The following is an 18,961-nucleotide window of genomic DNA, read 5'->3' on the forward strand; positions in this document are numbered from 1 at the left end:
ATGTGAAAGGCACCTTCAGCTGCCTGACTGTGGAGTGTGGGGTGTGTGCGTGCGCGCGTGTGTGTGTGTGTGTGTGCGCGCGCGTGTGTGTGTGTGTGTCAGTTTGGCTGTTAACCAGGAGTTATTTTCAACCAGAACAAAACTGAAACACCCTGATTTCCATCCCAAGGAGAAACGTAGCGTCCCGGTGTCCTGATCTCAAGCCTCATTACTGAGATGTTTCAGCCAAAAACACTGCCTGACATTCTCCTTTACACCTGAAGCAAAGTCCTTGAAAAACGTTGGATTGTACATGCAACCTTTATTAACATAACAAATATGTTTATATGTTTTGTATGTAATTTTGGAGGTATAAAGCACTCGATTTACTTCATTACTATTCTCAAGTATAGCCTATTTGGGGAATGTGATGTAAATTCCATTCCAAATCGATGAATTGTTGAATACTTTTTTAGTCAGTTGAGAAGGTTTTAAATGAAGTTTTATGTAACAAAGTTCGAGAGGAGCACGTTCAGGTAATCAACCAATCAGCACGAGGAAGCCGGTATAAATATAGCCTTCCCTCACCTCTGTCCCTCGACAGTTTCACAGCACCTCTCCACCACCCCGTCACCTCACTCTCGGCTGGTTTTCTATCCCAGTCAAAAGGGTTCGGGCCAGATTCCGAGCTCGGAGCCTTCTCCCGGACAGCACGCCAATACGCATAAATTACTACATTCGATTTCATGTACGTGTGAACTCATGAAATTGAATATGGGGTTTTAAGCACTACAACTTTAAGCAGTTTTTGTTGTATTCTCAGAATATCTCATGGATCTTTCTTATATAGACACCAAAAGAAATGTAAATAACCACGGGCATGAAATATTCCATTATTTTTAATAGAGTAAGGAATTTATTAAAGTCACATAAATTAAAGTCCCCCTATAGTCAATCATTTTAAATCGCTTGAATGTAACTCGACACCCTTGCCTCATTTAGTATGCGCGGTTCTATGAATATGCAAATGAGCCCCGCCTCCACTCACTCACTCAGCTCAGAGATCCACTGGTTGACGATCACACGTTGATCTGATTGGTTACAAGGTAGTTTGTGACGTCAGAAACACCAGCGATTTCAAAGCGTGTTTCTGAGACTGTCTTTGGTTCACTGCAGTTTTAAGGAGAAAATACTCAGCAATGCTGTCGACTTATGAACTTACACATGCTTTGTCTTAAAGCAGATTAAAAACACCACATAGAAACAATATTAAAAGCTGGATTTTCACCACAAGGGGACTTTAAGAATGAATAAACCCATGCTGTTGGCTATCAATAAGTCATTTTGTTTATTTTAAATTAGATTAACCATAAGCATGACTTTTTGATGCACTTTGTTAAACAACAACAAACAAAGTGTCCAAGGGTTTCGCATGTCTGATTGACGCTATGCGAACGCCTCTCCGCGAGCCGGTGTCTGAAGCATGTGTGCAACACACCAATGAAACTGGCCTTTAAAGTGGTCATGTGATGACAGGTCAGCGAGTTTGCGAGACTAGAAACAGACACACGAACAGACACAATCAGATTCTAATTGTCTGAAGGAAGACACACAGGTGTGTGTGTGGTATGGCAAAGCAATGCAGCGTTGAGTTCCCTTCTCAGGGAACCGGGGTTACATACAGTCAAACCAAAATGTATTCAGACACCTTCAACATTTCTCACATTATCAGTTTATTCGCTATAGTTCAGAAAATATGACAAGAACAGAAAGGAAAGGATATCCGAGAAGGGCCTTCCCTTGTTCCTTCACTGTAGGGAATTTAAAGAGAATAGGGTCCGTTGTGACTAGGGCTGCCATTTTAGCCAGGACGTCCCGTATTTTGGGCCTAATTGATTTGTCCTGTACGTGACCTCCCTTGTCCCGTTTTTTTACTTCTGCGCTTATATAACCACTGACTGATACAACAGCAGCAGTGCTGATCTTGACACTTGACACCTGTCATCATCCAATCCGGTGAGCCTGTGTTTTACTCGGTTGCCACCGATGCCTCAAACAAGGGATATAGAAAACTGTTTCCAGTGTGCGTGAGATATTTTTCTGGTCTGATGGAGTGCGGTGCAAGTTACTTGACTTTAAGAAGATAATGATGAAACTGCAAATGGTATTTATCGAGCTCTGATGAACTGCCTGAAAATGTACGAACTGGATATAAAACACATCACAGCCTAAGCGGCAGATAATGGCAATGTTAACTTTGAAAAAAACACCACTCTGTTTGCCAGTTATTGAGCAGTGCCAACAGTCGTATTTTGAAAGCTAATTGCCCGGCTCACATAGCTCATAACACCTGCAAGCACGCCTGTGATCAGCTCTCAGTGGATATTGAGTCTCTGGCTTTAAAGATCTACAGTCACTTCTCAGTTTCTGCTTCCAGAAGAGAAGAACTGCGTGCATTTTTTGCCTTTGTTGAAATTCTGCGTCATGTTTGCACGCGATGGTTGTCTCTTCATCCAGCTGTTGATCTCTCACCTCATACTTCAGGTCCCTTGGGGAGACCTGTCCTGTGGCACTGAGGATTTTTGAGGACGAAGAAAAAACTGCAGCTGCTGAGATTTATCTGTGCTTTTTCCACAACGTGGGGTGTGTTTTTGACACGAGATGTTTACGGGGAGGTGGGAAAATTCAAAGTGAAGATGCTTCAGCGGAAAGAAGACAGCTTTTTTGGATACCAGACCAAGCAGCTGATGGACAAACAAGTGTCAGCACAGAGATCAAATCAGAAAAAGGACTTTCTGAAGTTCTATGACTGTCATTGCATACATTGACAAATGGTTTGATTTCTCATCAGAAAATGTGACGATGAAGCTGAAGCCAGTGGGCCTACATGAGGAGCTCTCCTTCACTGACCTGGAGCAGGTGGTGATTCCCTCAAAATGACAGAGACAGTGAGTATGGACCAACTCTATGAAGAGTTTTGTGCTAGCAAGGAAGAAATTAAGAAATCCACACAGGATCCCACAAAATCCACCAGTGAGAAGTGGGTCGCAGTTTTCCAAAATGTAGGGAAAGCCATCTTGATCAACATGTTCAGGATTGTCTCATCTGTCCTCAGTGTGCCAGGCTCAAATGCCTTTGTAGAGAGAATTTTCTCTCTGATGACCATTAAATGGTTAGACTCAGAAACAGATGCAGCACAGAGCTTATCAAAAATGAACCTCAAATACCTGTGAACTGTGACCTGTCATGTAAGGACTTTTCTCTGGTTGCACAAAAGGACAAAGGACTTCTTGAATCGGTCAAGAGCAGCCAAAAATATCCATGGAAAAAGTAGACTTGGTGAGCAGAGTCACGCCTCTATTTTCTTCTTTTGCATTTAAATGTTTTATTTTGTCAAGTTTTGTTTTCCAACTTATATATAGTTTGAGTGAATAAGAATGTGAAGCATGTATTCCCCACCACTGTTTGTGTGCACAGAGGCTGCACGTTCTGAGTCTGCTATTTGATTCCTCTGCAAAACTACAGCATACAGAAGCTGTGTTATTTTTAGTTTGTCACATGTGAGATTAACATGAAGGGGATAACTTTTTCTAACCTACAGTGCAGGAGTCACACGTGTTTTGTCTTAGTCAAATAGTAAAGGTAATAGGTAATGGTTCAATTAAAGGACTGTGTTAAAGCTGCTGTAAATTATAAAAACTATTATTAAACCTACTGTACATTGCCAAGGCATGAGAGTTATGTATTCATATTTTATTAAGTTAGCTATCATTATGACAAATGGCTTAAAACAATACACTGTATATTCACACAAAACCAGGCCACCTTTTGTCCCTTGTTTCATAGTGACAAAGTTGGCAACCCTAGTCGCGACCATCCTCAGACTAAGCTTAGTTATCAACACCTGCAGCAGAGAGAAAGATAAATCTCGGCCCATTAAAGGATTAATTTTACCTTAAATTGACCTATCGGTTAGCCCCGCCTCCCTTAGTTACTGTAGTAACTCGGACAAACAAACGGAGTTGCTAACTGTCTTACAATGACAGCCGTCAGTGTGAAAACCTCGTCCCAAGATGTTTTTGATACATTTTGGACAGAGAAGGACCAGCTCTCGTCGAGGAGCATCAAGTGGGACATAAATATGCCATGGAGGGATATATAAAAGATTTTAAAATAAATATGGTGGGTAAAACAAGATTTATTTGGAAGTGAGGGTTTACAGATCAAGTGGGAGAAGCTCATGTTATACTCGTCACAATCTCAGATGAACAGCATCCAGGATCAACACTGTTCATGTACCGCAGGGTTAGATTAAATTAATTTACATTTAACCAGTTTATATGAAGAGGCACTGAAATGTAGACCTTCGTTTATGTGTTTTTGCCCTACACTGTACATGACGTGAGAACAGTTAGCTATTTAGGTTTGTACGTTAGCATGGACTCACTAACTTAAATTGTAACTTAATGAGAGTGTGACAACCAGAAAATTAAGGTTTTCGTCTTCATTGGGATTGGGGTTGAATCCTTAGGGAACCAGGTTACTGCGCCCACATCAGTGATATTATAAATAAACCGGGCTTCAGTCGTAATGCGCAGATAATTGGTCCGTTCGCTCAAATCTTATCACAATTTTGAAACGCGCTGGTGAACGCACGAACAGTACGGTGATTCAATACATGCATACCCTCTCAGGATCCTGGAATCAGTGTTACAAGAACCCAACGCACACCGTTTTACCATTTTTGTAGCATAAACACCATCAAACCGACGAGAGCGTCAGATCTTCCAATGTTTCTCTATGGCACTGAAACCTAAAGATGTCCAAGTTCCCGTGCAACTGATACTCAGCTGCCATTGGCTGATCTGCGTTCGAGGGGAGGGGCTTACCGCACTGTAAAAAGTGAACAGTTGGATCAACTTAAAAAAATTACTTCAATTGGTAACACCTAAAGAAATTAAGTTTTCTCAACTTAAATTATCACGTTTTATCAACTTCATTTCACTAGGTTAATCACACTTATATTATTTGAGTTCAATCAATCCTATTATTTACATTAGTCTAACTTAATTTCTAATACAGTTGGATCAACTTAAAAAAATTACTTCAATTGGTAACACCTAAAAAAATTATGTTTCCTCAACTTAAATAATTATATTTTCTCAACTTAATTTCACTAGGTCAATCACACAAGACTCAAATTGCTTTAGAGATATTTATTACCATTACAGGGTGTCTACAGATATGAACAAGTTAAATTTAAGACTTTTTAAGACCTTTTTAATGCCACTTTGAATGAAATTTAAGACCAAACCTGTGATGGAAATACAAATTATATTACATGCGTATATATTAGGGGTGTAACGGTTCACAAAATTCACGGTTCAGTTCGATACGATACACTTGTGTCATGGTTCGGTTCGGTACGTTTTTGATACAGCATAAAGAAATAAATGCCAGAGAAATTTCCTTGATTTAAATTTTTTATTCTTTTTTATATTAAAACTAACATCATAAAGTATGATATTTTTTTTACTTTGAGCAATTCTATAGCTATAATTGACTCTTCTTAGGAGCATATAAAACAAAACAGCTCCTTGGAAAAAATGAAATGTCATATTGTAGTAGTTATAAACAAAGGTTTATTTTAGTTCAGATTAACATTTGAGGGCAGCAATTATATTCATAATGTCAAAATAAAACCGACGTAATGTTACTTGAAGGCATTATAGCCTACTATTCCTGCCAAACTTCTATGGTTGCAGTTAGTGTTACTACAGTAAATCCATGGTGAATGTTGCTGATCTGTGGACACTGATAGTTCATTCATGGCACAATGTTTCTTCCTGGTTTCCACGCGCTGTTTGATCCGTTAATAACGGAGAAATATGAATGCTACTCACTAGATCTCGCAGCGATGATATTACTTCTGTCAGTTCTGTGGCGAATTCAAATGCTTTCTTTACTGTATCTCTTATTAGCGCTGTGTAGTAACAGTGTCGCATGATCACGATCGGCTCGCGCTGCACTGGTCCAAACTGATAAACGGTCCTTCAACCACACAATAACGAGCAGTTTCGTTCCGCTTGCATTTTACGTTTGCCATTTGATGTCGGACAATGTTGTGGTCGCGCCGGCGTCTCTCTTACATTATGAGCGCGCTTGCCACGCGCCTACATTTGAAATAACAAAACAGCGTTACAAGAAAAAGCCTACATTATCATTATCAATAGCTGTTTATGTAATAAAATCTGAATCATACTCGCGATTCGATGCTTCACTGGTTATTTGACGGACATTAGGTCCGTCAGACTGGAGAAATTTTAGCGGTAACGTGACCAGAAATATTTAAGACCTATCGAATCTGAATTTAAGACATTTTAATACTTTTTAAGGCCTTTTATTAGGAAAACTTTATTTAAGACATTTTAAGACTTTTTAAGGACCCGCGGCCACCCTGCATTAATTCATTTATACGCTAACAGTGTTTTCCATATTACAAATTTTGGCACAACAAATATGAACAGTTTGTAATGATTTCTCAATGAAATTTCATTTACTGACACACTTTACATCCATAACAGTCTTTTTGCAAAGTTGTCTTTGCAATGCATATATTTATAAAAAGATATATAATATAAAATAAAAATATAAAAAGTGGTTATGCCCTTTATAATAGGATTAGTTCACCCCAAAATGAAAATTTCCTAATAATTTACTCACCCCAATGCCATCCAAGATATCCATGTCTTTCTTTCCTCAGTGGGAGAGAAATTATGTTTTTTGAGGAAAACATTTCTGGATTTTTCTTCTAACAACGGACTTCATTGGTGACCATCGTATTTAAGTCCAAATCAATGCAGTTTCAAAAGTCTTTGAAGTGTTTAAACGGGCTGTACGCGATCACAGCTGAAGAAGAGTTTGTTATCTAGGAAATTTTCATTTTGGGGTGAACCAATCCTTTAAATGAGCCACCTAAAAACAATTAAAGGGATAGTTCACTCAAAAATGGTTCAAGTTGTTCCAAACCTGTATGAGTTTCTTTCTTCTGCTGAACACAAAAGAAGATGTGTTGAAAAATGTTGGTAACCAGACAGTTGACCATACCCATTGACTTCCAGCAGGAAAAAAAACAGACTGAAAGTCAATGGGTACGGTCAACTGTCTGGTTACCAACATTTTTCAACACATCTTCTTTTGTGTTCAGCAGAAGAAAGAAACTCATACAGGTTTGGAACAACTTGAACCATTAAGTGTATTTAGAAGTGCTTTAGAACAGCTTACAGGTAATGCACTAAACTGAGCCATGTTTTTATACCCTTTCACCAATGTAAAGGGAACCAATCACCTACAGATTCGAACAACTACACATTCATACTAGACATATGACTGAACAAATGGATAGTCTCACAAACATAAGAACACATGAAACAAACTAAAACAGAGACATTCTTTCAAACACATATGCACATTCAAACATTACTGCGAGTTCACTGTAGTCTCCTGAAAAGACTTTGAACTTTGGGTGACATCTTGTGCTGATCGAGCTGCAAGAGAACTTTCTGGAATACCTCGAATGTAAAGCGAAGTGGTTTTGGATAAGCCAGATTGATGATGTATATCATCCCGAGAAGCAAGGCACAAGCTGATGTGAACGAAGGCAGTTCATTCAAAACTTTAACACCCTCGATGACGACACCTATGTCAGCCGGTGGTTAGTGATGTTCTCCACCCTCCTTCCGAATAACATACACCGCCATGGTGAGCTGCTCCATCTCACCCTCGCAATCATCTTGTTGGTTCTCCTAAAGTAGTGTACATAATTTTTTTTTTACATTTTTCGTTCATAACTACAAAACACAAATTTGTACTTTCTGAAAAATTAAATAAAAATAGAATATGCGGACTTTCAACTCACAAGGCACTCCTTGATAAGATCTTGCGGATTTTCCCCCAGGAAAACGATTAGGGCCTTCAGGACACACTCTCTTTTCACGTGAATGTTTTCAGTCTGTGAAAAAGCAATTGATAAAAAAATTATTTTTCTTATTTTAAAAATTCAGAGTAATCTGTAATAGAGAATAGAGAAAAGTCCTCTGTGATTCATATTATGCAAGTCAATGGCTACAGTCACTTTGAGAGTCAAAAATAATAATTCTTGCATAGACCGATCGTTTCGCTTCATAAAACCTCAATGAATTGTCAGGACCCACAGGTATTAATTTTGTTTTGCCTCTGTTTTACTTTTTTTTATTTTTTTTACTCTTTTTGACTTACATTAAATGAATCACAATGGACCACAGTTTCAGGTAAAAAAAAAAAAAAACTTCTTTACGGTTCTACTGAAGAAAAAAAAGTCACCTACATCTTGGATAGTAAATTAACAGCATTTGTTTATTTTATGAGTGAACTATCACTTTTAAATTGTCCATTTTGATTGGGTGGTGATGACAATTTCAAATTTCTATGCTATAAAACAAGTATTTAACAATTAAATGTTACTGTTAAACATACTGTGACTAAAATAAGATTGTGTAGTTGATATTAATTTAAAACACAGACGTACCCGATCCAAAATGTGAAAAATTGCAACAGTCTTCTCACGGGTTGCTCCTCCTTTGGAACGTATTACTCCGATTAGTTGACTCATGTATACATCTAACTGTGCAAAGAACGTGTCTTCCAGTGGAACCGCCGTAAGTCTATGGAACTCTGCACTGATCTGAAATCAGAAAAAAACAACAACAAAAAAACACTGTCAACAACAGTCTCAAACTGCACATGCAAAATTGTATTATATCAACTCAAATAATGTATTTAGCCAGTAAAACTAGAACTTTAACTTATTTTTTCAATTACCTCGTAATGTCTGAAAAGCGCAGGCCACCTCGCCCTGAAATCCCTGACACTGAGCTCCTGGTTCACTACCTCCTGCCATCTGTAAGCAAACGTAAATATTTTATAACACAAACTCCTTTCAATGCAAGTCTGACACAAGAAAAACTGACACAAACACTGTTTAAATTTGGTATTGTTCATATTAAATCAGCTAGTACTTGTGCACCTTTTACATGCACAATACTGTATGTCACGTCATGTACCGTAATCATTTTGAGCTTCAAAATTGGTTTACACTGTATGTACTAACAAAAGAGATATTTTTCTGAAAACCAAATAAGGCACATGCATTCAGAATGTCATAAGGGTGAGTTAATGCAAATTTTAGTTGGAAAATTCTTAATGAGGATAAAATGCAAGTCAATAACATTAGATGTAATTTACTCAAACATATCCAACATTAGTAATTAATATTATCTATTATAGAATAAATTACTTAAAATAATAGAAATTACTTACCATGTAACGTTATAGCAAAGTGTCCTCCTTAAATATTAAAAAAGCTTTCGGTTCTAAGGGGAGTAAAATTTTGTAAGTTAGTATTTAAGTGGTAGAAAATGGTTTGCTACAAGTCAAGTAATTAATTAATTAATTGTGAAAATACTAACGTTACTATTTCTACAAATAGAAATCATAATTTTCTACTAAAGAAAACCCTGACATTTTTTCCTGGATGAAGCTAGCACAGAAGCACAATGAGTGCGTCTCAATCCGCTCCCTAGTTCAGTAACTTAGTCAGGGCACTGATCAGGGAATCAGGCAATGGGCTGACTCCCTGATCAGTGCCCTGATTGCTTAACTAGGGAGCTGATTGAGACGCACTCAATGACTTTAATCATCATCATATTTCTGGGCGAAAAAATTTATCGATGAATAAATCAGAGCTAGCAAACGTTTTCAAAGACAAATAAAAGAACAGACAAACATTACTTTAAAAGCATACTCAATATTTTACTGCAGGAAATCAAATTCAAGCATTTTATCCCACTCCCCGAGCACTTCCCGCCCAAAGCATTTCCAATATCTCGCGCGGCACAGACGGTTAAGGAGGCATCAATTTAAAAAAATAATTTTATACACACACTACCAAGATCCAAACTGAACACATTTTTATAAAACAAACGAGTAAATGCAACATATTGTATACATAGAACATGTTCAGTAACGCTATATCGCAAACGTACGTTCAAAAATTCGGTTAATTACGATTTCGTTAGTATTCATGTTCACAAACAACATTAATTAACTCATAAACAACTAAAACACACGTCCAAAAGTTGCATTTTCGAGTATATTAATTAAAATAAACTTCCAACCTACCTTTTTCATCCGAGTCCGGAGAGAAAGAAAATGGCGGTTGTCAGTTGAGGAACAGAAGTTGAAATCAGGCTCGTGCGTCATGACGTCAGAAAAAAACGTCTGACGCGGAGATCCCTTTAAAGGGAAATTATACTTTGGGTGAAAGTGAGATATTTGAGTGTCTGTGAATTTCTCTGTGCTCAAGTTGAATGAATGTACAATAATCAATTACGATTAGGAAAGCAGAAATACTAAATAAATAGACTCAAATAGTTCTAGTAATCCAACTTAGACCCATGTTCACTTTTTACAGTGCGATAGGTCAATTGCGTCTGCCGGCAACTTCTGTCCACTTCTTACTTCATCGCCATACCTGTTACATGAAAGCATGTAGTTCATACTCTCACCTTCAGCTAAAATGCAGAAAGAGGAGGCAACAAAGGAGATAAGCGACGAGCAGAGTCAACCAGGGAGGGCATCGGCCGACGACTCTCAACCGAAAGAGCTACTGTACCGCTACCATCTCCAGGTCTCGGCTTTAAATAAGTATGATTATCTCAACTCTGTCACCACTACTACATGGAAGCATCTACATCTGGTGTGTTTGTTTGGGTTGATTGTTTGGATTGTTTCTCAGAAATCACGTACTGCACCTTTAAAGCTGCAAAAGTGATTCAGTCAAGAGCAGTGAGCGATTTTCTCTTTGTCTTTTGTTCTTTAACTATAATGACACAGATGGTACGGATCCACTTTTGCGACACAACTGAAGCGTGGTGTCGCGACACCTCCCGTACGTTGATGGGCATTCCTCAGGTTTACCGCTATGGACGTGGTTTTGAGCCAGCGCTCATGATTCGCCCAGTCTCCATGTGCTCTACTTCTATTGGATAGTCGCGTCGCGTTCAACGGATTCATTCGCATAAAGATGGGCATCGGCCAGCTTTTTGACTCACAGAGAGCCGCTTCATATTGAGCTGCATTGAGTTTTTGCGTCTTATCGCATTGTAAAGCCCTATTTATACTTCTGCGTCGAACTTACGCTGTAGCTATACGTCGTAGGCTGTGTTTAGCGCGCGTACCCTTCGGCGTACCCTGACGTGCACCTCTCCAAAAATGTAACAACGCGTCAATTCTACGCGGACGCACGCGCTGTGATTGGTCTGCTAGAACCCCTCACATGGTCCCTCTTCATGAGTAATTGCGCGTCAACGCGGACAACGACGCAGAAGTATAAATTAAAACCAACACGTTGCCTACAGCGTAGAGGCTCCGGCGTAGGTCCGACGCAGAAGTATAAATAGGGCTTAAAGGCCTCATTATACTTCTGCGTCGGACATACGCCGGAGCCTATACGCCGTAGGCAACGTGTTGGTTTTAATTTATACTTCTGTGTCGTTGTCCGCGTTGACGCGCACCTGGGGAGCATGAAACCCCGAGGGAGGGGTTCTGGCAGACCAATCACAGCGCTTGTGTCCGCGTAGAATTGACGCGTTGTTACATTTTTGGAGAGGTGCACGTCAGGGTACGCCGAAGGGTACGCGCGCTACATACAGCCTACGACGTAGCTACGGCGGCAGTTCGACGCAGAAGTATAAAACAGGCTTAAGGATGAAAACTAAGCACTTGAATGAATGATTGTCTGATCAGGACAGGCCATGCAGAACATCTTCGCTCTCTTGCTTGCCTAGTTCATGTTAGCTCAGGTCCATTACGATTGTTTAATGTGTTAGTAAATGTTAAAAGTAATATTAGCTATAGTCTGCTAAGATGAACAAATGCTTTAGAATATTTTTTCATGTTCATGTTGACTAATGTTAACAAATTGAACCTTTTGTTACCAATATTTTTAACGTGATAAACTGAAAATATTAATTGCAAAGAAAAAACAAGTTATTTTTGACAGCCCTATAACTTCATTCACTGCTACATAATAATAGAAATAGACAGTGATTTAACATATACTTCAGATTATTTAAATCATGCCATCATACTAAAATTAGATCTAATATTCCAAAAGTATTCACAATTTAGCCTAGATCTCAAGCAGGGATTTTAGGAGAAACACATCCCAGACAAAGTCACATACACACTCGAACTAATGACAACTGAGAACTTGAAGTCCATTACGTTTCCAAATCTGTGCGCAGTAAAATTGTCCTGTGTGTGTCTGCAGGCTCGGGTTTCTATGTGTGTGTGTGTGTGTGTGTGTGTGTGTTCACAGCAGATCACATCTCTGAGAGAGAGAGAGAGAGAGAGAGAGGGGAATATACAGCGCGCGTGTTGATTCTTCTTTCCCATCATGGATCCTTTGACTAATTTCCCTGATAATAACGCGACCAAGTCTCTGGAATATCCAGTGTGCTCAGAATGGAAGGAAAATCCCGAAGGATCAATGTTTCATCTCGCTCATATCCTGCTGGTTTTAGGGTTCATGGGAGGCAGTGGCTTTTATGGATTACTGTACATGTTCTGCTTCTTGTCGCTGGGGTTTTTGTGCTACTCGATCTGGTCGTGGTCCGACCCGTGCACGAGCGACTCGTTCTCGTGGGCCTTCGCGCTCTTCGCCCTCAGTCTCGCGCAGCTCGTGCACGTGTCCTACCGACTGAGAAAAGTCACTTTCGAGAAGGAGTTCCAGGATCTCTACGATTACATGTTCAAAAAGCTGGGGGTGTCCTTAACTCACTATGGGAAGATCGTTGAGTGTTGTGACGGCGATATCCACACTATAGATAAAGAGCAATGCTTCGCCATCGAGGGCAAAACCCCGATCGACAAACTCTCAGTTCTGCTCTCAGGCAGGTGAGTATTAAAGGAGTAAGTTAGTTCACTTTAAAATGAAAATTAGCCCATGTTTTACTCACCCTCAAGTCATCCTGGGTATATGACTTTCTTCTTTCACACGAATATAATCAGAGTTATATTAATAAACACCCTGACGCTTCCGAGCTTTATAATGGCAGTGGATTGCAACCATTGCAACCATCAGATTGAAGCTCAAAAAAGTGCATCTGTCCATCATAAAAGTACATCTATCCATCATAAAAGTGCATCTATCCATGATAAAAGTGCATCTATCCATGATAAAAGTGCATCTCTCATCATAATAGTGCATTTATCCATGATAAAAGTGCATCTCTCCATCATAAAAGTGCATCTATCATCATAAAAGTGCATCTATCCATCATAAAAGTGCATCTATCCATGATAAAAGTGCATCTATCATCATAATAGTGCATCTATCCATGATAAAAGTGCATCTCTCCATCATAAAAGTGCATCTATCATCATAAAAGTGCATCTCTCCATCATAAAAGCGCATCTGTCCATCATAAAAGCACATCTGTCCATCATAATAGTGCATCTATCCATGATAAAAGTGCATCTCGCCATCATAAAAGTGCATCTCTCCATCATAAAAGTGCATATATCCATGATAAAAGTGCATCTATCCACGATAAAAGTCCATCTATCATCATAAAAGTGCATCTATCCATCATAAAAGTGCATCTATCCATGATAAAAGTCCATCTATCATCATAAAAGTGCATCTATCATCATAAAAGTGCATCTCTCCATCATAAAAGCGCATCTGTCCATCATAAAAGCACATCTGTCCATCATAATAGTGCATCTATCCATGATAAAAGTGCATCTCGCCATCATAAAAGTGCATCTCTCCATCATAAAAGTGCATATATCCATGATAAAAGTGCATCTATCCATGATAAAAGTCCATCTATCATCATAAAAGTGCATCTCTCCATCATAAAAGTGCATCTATCATCATAAAAGTGCATCTATCCATCATAAAAGTGCATCTATCCATGATAAAAGTGCATCTATCATCATAATAGTGCATCTATCCATGATAAAAATGCATCTCTCCATCATAAAAGTGCATCTATCATCATAAAAGTGCATCTCTCCATCATAAAAGCGCATCTGTCCATCATAAAAGCACATCTGTCCATCATAATAGTGCATCTATCCATGATAAAAGTGCATCTCGCCATCATAAAAGTGCATCTCTCCATCATAAAAGTGCATATATCCATGATAAAAGTGCATCTATCCATGATAAAAGTCCATCTATCATCATAAAAGTGCATCTATCCATCATAAAAGTGCATCTATCCATGATAAAAGTCCATCTATCATCATAAAAGTGCATCTATCATCATAAAAGTGCATCTCTCCATCATAAAAGCGCATCTGTCCATCATAAAAGCACATCTGTCCATCATAATAGTGCATCTATCCATGATAAAAGTGCATCTCGCCATCATAAAAGTGCATCTCTCCATCATAAAAGTGCATATATCCATGATAAAAGTGCATCTATCCATGATAAAAGTCCATCTATCATCATAAAAGTGCATCTCTCCATCATAAAAGTGCATCTATCCATGATAAAAGTCCATCTATCATCATAAAAGTGCATCTCTCAATCATAAAAGCGCATCTATCCATGATAAAAGTGCATCTCTCCATCATAAAAGCACATCTATCCATCATAAAAGTGCATCATATCCATCATAAAAGTGCATCATATCCATCATAAAAGTGCATCTATCCATCATAAAAGTGCATCTGTCCATCATAAAAGTGCATATATCCATGATAAAAGTGCATCTATCCATCATAAAAGTGCATCTCTCCATCATAAAAGTGCATCTATCATCATAAAAGTGCATCTCTCCATCATAAAAGTGCATCTCGCCATCATAAAAGTGCATCTATCCATGATAAAAGTGCATCTATCCATGATAAAAGTGCATCTCTCCATCATAAAAGTGCATCTATCATCATAAAAGTGCATCTCTCCATCATAAAAGTGCATCTCGCCATCATAAAAGTGCATCTCTCCATCATAAAAGTGCATATATCCATGATAAAAGTGCATCTATCCATGATAAAAGTGCATCTATCCATCATAAAAGTGCATCTATCATCATAAAAGTGCATCTATCCATCATAAAAGTGCATCTCTCAATCATAAAAGCGCATCTATCATGATAAAAGTGCATCTCTCCATCATAAAAGCGCATCTATCCATCATAAAAGTGCATCATATCCATCATAAAAGTGCATCTGTCCATCATAAAAGTGCATCTCTCCATCATAAAAGCGCATCTATCCATCATAAAAGTGCATCATATCCATCATAAAAGTGCATCTGTCCATCATAAAAGTGCATCTATCCATCATAAAAGTGCATCTGTCCATCATTAAAGTGCATCTGTCCATCATTAAAGTGCTCCACAGGCTCTGGGGGTTAATAAAGGCCTTCTGAAGCGAAGTCATGCGTTTGTGTAAGAAAAATATCCATATCTAACACGTTACAAAGTAAAATTCTAGCTTCCAGCCAAATTAACATACACAGTCTACTTTACGCTTAAAGTGCAACTTACACAACTCATGACATCAGAAGTATCTATTGCGTCATGGCGTAGCGTAAATATCAGCAGTGTGTCGCATTACTCGCATAAGTTGCGCTTTAGACTTAAGTGGAATCCGTATGTTCGTTTGGCCAGAAGCTAGTTATTTTACTTTATAAAGTTTTAAATATGCATATTTTTCTTACACAAACGCATGGACTTCAAAACAGAAACAGCCATTCACTGCCATTATAAAGCTTGGAAAAACCAGGACATGTTTTTATATAACTCTGTGTTCGTCTGAAAGAAGGATGTGAAATACACCCAGGATGACTTAAAGGTGAGTAAACCATGGGCTAATTTTGAAGTGAACTACTCCTTTAAGATGCTTCTGACTGTATGTAGGGGTGTTTGATATTGACAACAAATTATATCTTCATATTTTCTGGGATTTTATCAATAACAATAATTAGACTATATTTTGCTGAGTGTGTTTATTGTATTGCTACTTTGGCAGGTTTAGGACTGCTGTGAACAGTTTTTGATATTCTTCATATGCGGTGGTCAGGTCGGAGCAGTGACAGAAATGATCTTTTCCAACAAGTTTAAATCGCTTTTTTACCTTTTATAGGATTTAAAAAAAAAAACTTTTTAAAGCCATTTATTTTAACTTATTTAAAAGTATGCATCATATTTTGTGTCAAATTCTTACATTTAATCAGTTAAGACACAATAGGACTGTTACCAGTCAACCCAGACAGCAACATAGTGTCGGCCCAGATGTGGCCCGGATCTGGGCCGTGTGGATTCTACATGTACCAGAGGATCTGGGCCAACACTATGTTGCTGTCAAGGAAATTAAATCAGTATCAACAAAATTCATCTTTGCAATGCACAGAAGCATTTCCATAGACTGTTTAATGCCCCTCAGAGGAACATGCAGGCATTTCACCTGCAGTCACACATGCATAAATAATGTTTTGATGTTTTAAAGGTGCTCTAAGTGATGTTGGGTGACGTCACTTCTTGTTGACGTTCGAAGTATTGTCAAACAAAACGGAGGCTAGCTCGACCCTCTCTCCCCCTCATCCCGTCCCCTCCCCTCCCCCTCCCCCTCCCCCTCCCCCTCCCTCCCCCCTCCCCCTCCCTCCCGCCCTCCCGTGCTTCCTGAAACAGTCATGAACCATTTAGAAAAACCAAACTGGATTTACACACCTGTCCAGCAGAAACAGAGCCTCCTGAATGTTGGATTGGAAGCCATTCTGCCGGCGGAGTAAATTCGGGACTTCGCGTTCCTTCTCCTTTTCCCTCTTCTTTGTTATTTGTTCATCAGAACGTCATCTCTTTGCTCGTGTGTCGGCCATATCAAAATTCTCAAGAATATACAATTTTAACGTTAGTCGTTGTTAGGACATCTCTCCTCTAGCTAACTCCCCTCTTCATGCTTCTCTCTCCTCCACACCCCCCTTCATGTGCTCGCGCACTAACCCCCCCACCCCCACCCCCACCTCCAAATCATTCTTGTCTGTGATTGGCTGGAACACTGTTTGTTATGTTTCGTGGTCCAGGCTGGGCCAGTTTGTTTTTCTTGCCTGGGCTGTCTACAGAAACTAAAGTGAAATTAAACCCGCCAGTAGATGGCAGCAATTCACTGTTAATGAGTGAGTCATTAAGTTTCAAACCACGGCTGATTCATTCAGGAATGAAGCATTTGTCTTAATGAGTGAGTCATTGAATCGTTCATTCAGTAATGAAACAGAGACCCCAAACAGTCCTGTGTCTTTGTTTGGAGGAGCAAAAACAGGCGATATTGTGTCTAGAATGTAAATCACTTAATATTAACTTCTTGTTTATTGACCTGTTGGACAAAATTAATATCACATTAATCATGCTGATACTATGTGGAGAAAAACCGGCTCTCTTTTTGTGATGTTGATTAACTATATAAAATACAGAGCTATTTTTGCCCCTTTATCTTGAATATTGGGTGCATTTAAATGCATTTTAATAGACTAAATCGCGCAGTGAAAGCGTGCACTCTAAATGCGCAAGCACAAAACTATACTAGACTACATCATGTAGTGTATGCGTGCGCGCTCTAGGTGTGTTTCTGTAAAGTATACATACTCTATAATGTCACATCGCTCATTGTTAAAACAACTATCAGCATATTATAGTAGACGACATATATCGCATATCTCTCTCTACAATAGGATGCGGGTGACGGTGAACGGGGAGTTTTTGCACTTCATCCATCCATTTCAGTTCCTAGACTCTCCAGAGTGGGATTCCCTCAGACCCTCAGAAGAAGGATTTTTCCAGGTGAATGATTATTAAATAGCTCATATCATGCGTTCCCACTGTGTGGTTTGTAACGGGCCGTGTTGTGTTGTTCAGGTGACGTTGCGCGCGGACACGCGCTCCAGGTTCGTGGCGTGGAGAAGGAAGAAGCTCTACCTGCTGTTCGCGCGCCACCGCTACATCGCCAAGATCTTCGCGCTGCTCGTGCGCAACGACATCACGGAGAAACTCTTCTCTCTGAACGACAGGGCTTTCGACGAGCGCGGGTTCCGCTATGATCTGCGGTTACCGAGCTTCTGTCACGCGCCAGAGCCGGGAGGAGAAAACACCAGTGAAGAGTGAAGCCAAACCGGCGGAGAGAGACTCATGAGAAGAGTCATGTTTTTTAATCTTGAATGTACTTGGGATGTTTTCCCCAAAAAATCTTGTCCTTGTTGTTTACTGTTTAGATTGTTTCTCAGAAATCATTTACTGCACCTTTAAAGCTACAAAAGTGATTTAGTCAAGAGCAGTGAGTGATTTTCTCTTTGTCTTTTGTACTTTAATTAACATTAATGACACAGACAGCAGCAAGTTAATTAGGCTGCTGTCACTTTAAGACCTGACACCCATCCGATTATCTATTTTAAGGCATGAAGAATTGTTTTTCAAGGAAAAAAAAATTAAATATGTCATTCTGGTGATCAAAGATGAGTTTTGTGGGATGCACAAAAAATATTGTCCTTGTTTTATTTAATTGTACGATCAGAAATCAAAGTTAGAACCATCACGAGAATCAACTGTTCTGAAGGAGAAGTGGTTGCGCATTGTGTGTCTGTGTTTGTGGAAACACTGAGTTTGGATGGATGAGAGATTCACTTTCAGCATTTAGCTGCATAATATATTATAAGCTCTCTTATTAATTTCCTCTGTATTATCACTACATCATCTAACGTCCGTCATATGAAACAGAAAACTGTTATTGACCTGAGATTGTTCTGTTTCTGGGGGAGTGTGTGGGGGTTAGTAGTATGTATGTGTGTGTAAATTAGATTAGATAAACCTATTAAATAATAGTCTATTGAGGAAAAACAGACGCCCTCTAGCGGTGGAGTCGCGTGCACGCG

General features: G+C 39.1%; 1 protein-coding gene and 1 long non-coding RNA gene across 2 annotated transcripts; one reads left to right on the forward strand and one right to left on the reverse strand.

Moving 5' to 3' along the window:
- Positions 1–7,179: 7,179 nt before the first annotated feature.
- On the reverse strand, positions 7,180–10,490 carry LOC311275550. The gene is made up of 6 exons (XR_014624951.1): positions 10,198–10,490; positions 9,337–9,389; positions 8,839–8,917; positions 8,546–8,701; positions 7,898–7,990; positions 7,180–7,784 (listed from the first exon to the last, which is right to left on the reverse strand). It is a non-coding gene; the product is annotated as an uncharacterized lncRNA (long non-coding RNA).
- A 1,903-nt stretch (positions 10,491–12,393) lies between these two features.
- popdc3 (popeye domain cAMP effector 3) lies at positions 12,394–18,914 on the forward strand. The gene is made up of 3 exons (XM_084435265.1): positions 12,394–12,975; positions 17,768–17,876; positions 17,952–18,914. The coding sequence occupies exons 1-3, from the start codon at positions 12,476–12,478 to the stop codon at positions 18,195–18,197; spliced, it is 855 nt and encodes a 284-aa protein (XP_084291391.1). The 5' UTR covers positions 12,394–12,475; the 3' UTR covers positions 18,198–18,914.
- Positions 18,915–18,961: the final 47 nt, after the last annotated feature.

This window comes from Rutilus rutilus (assembly GCF_951802725.1).
Source record: "Rutilus rutilus genome assembly, chromosome: 17".
Lineage (NCBI taxonomy): Eukaryota > Metazoa > Chordata > Actinopteri > Cypriniformes > Leuciscidae > Rutilus > Rutilus rutilus.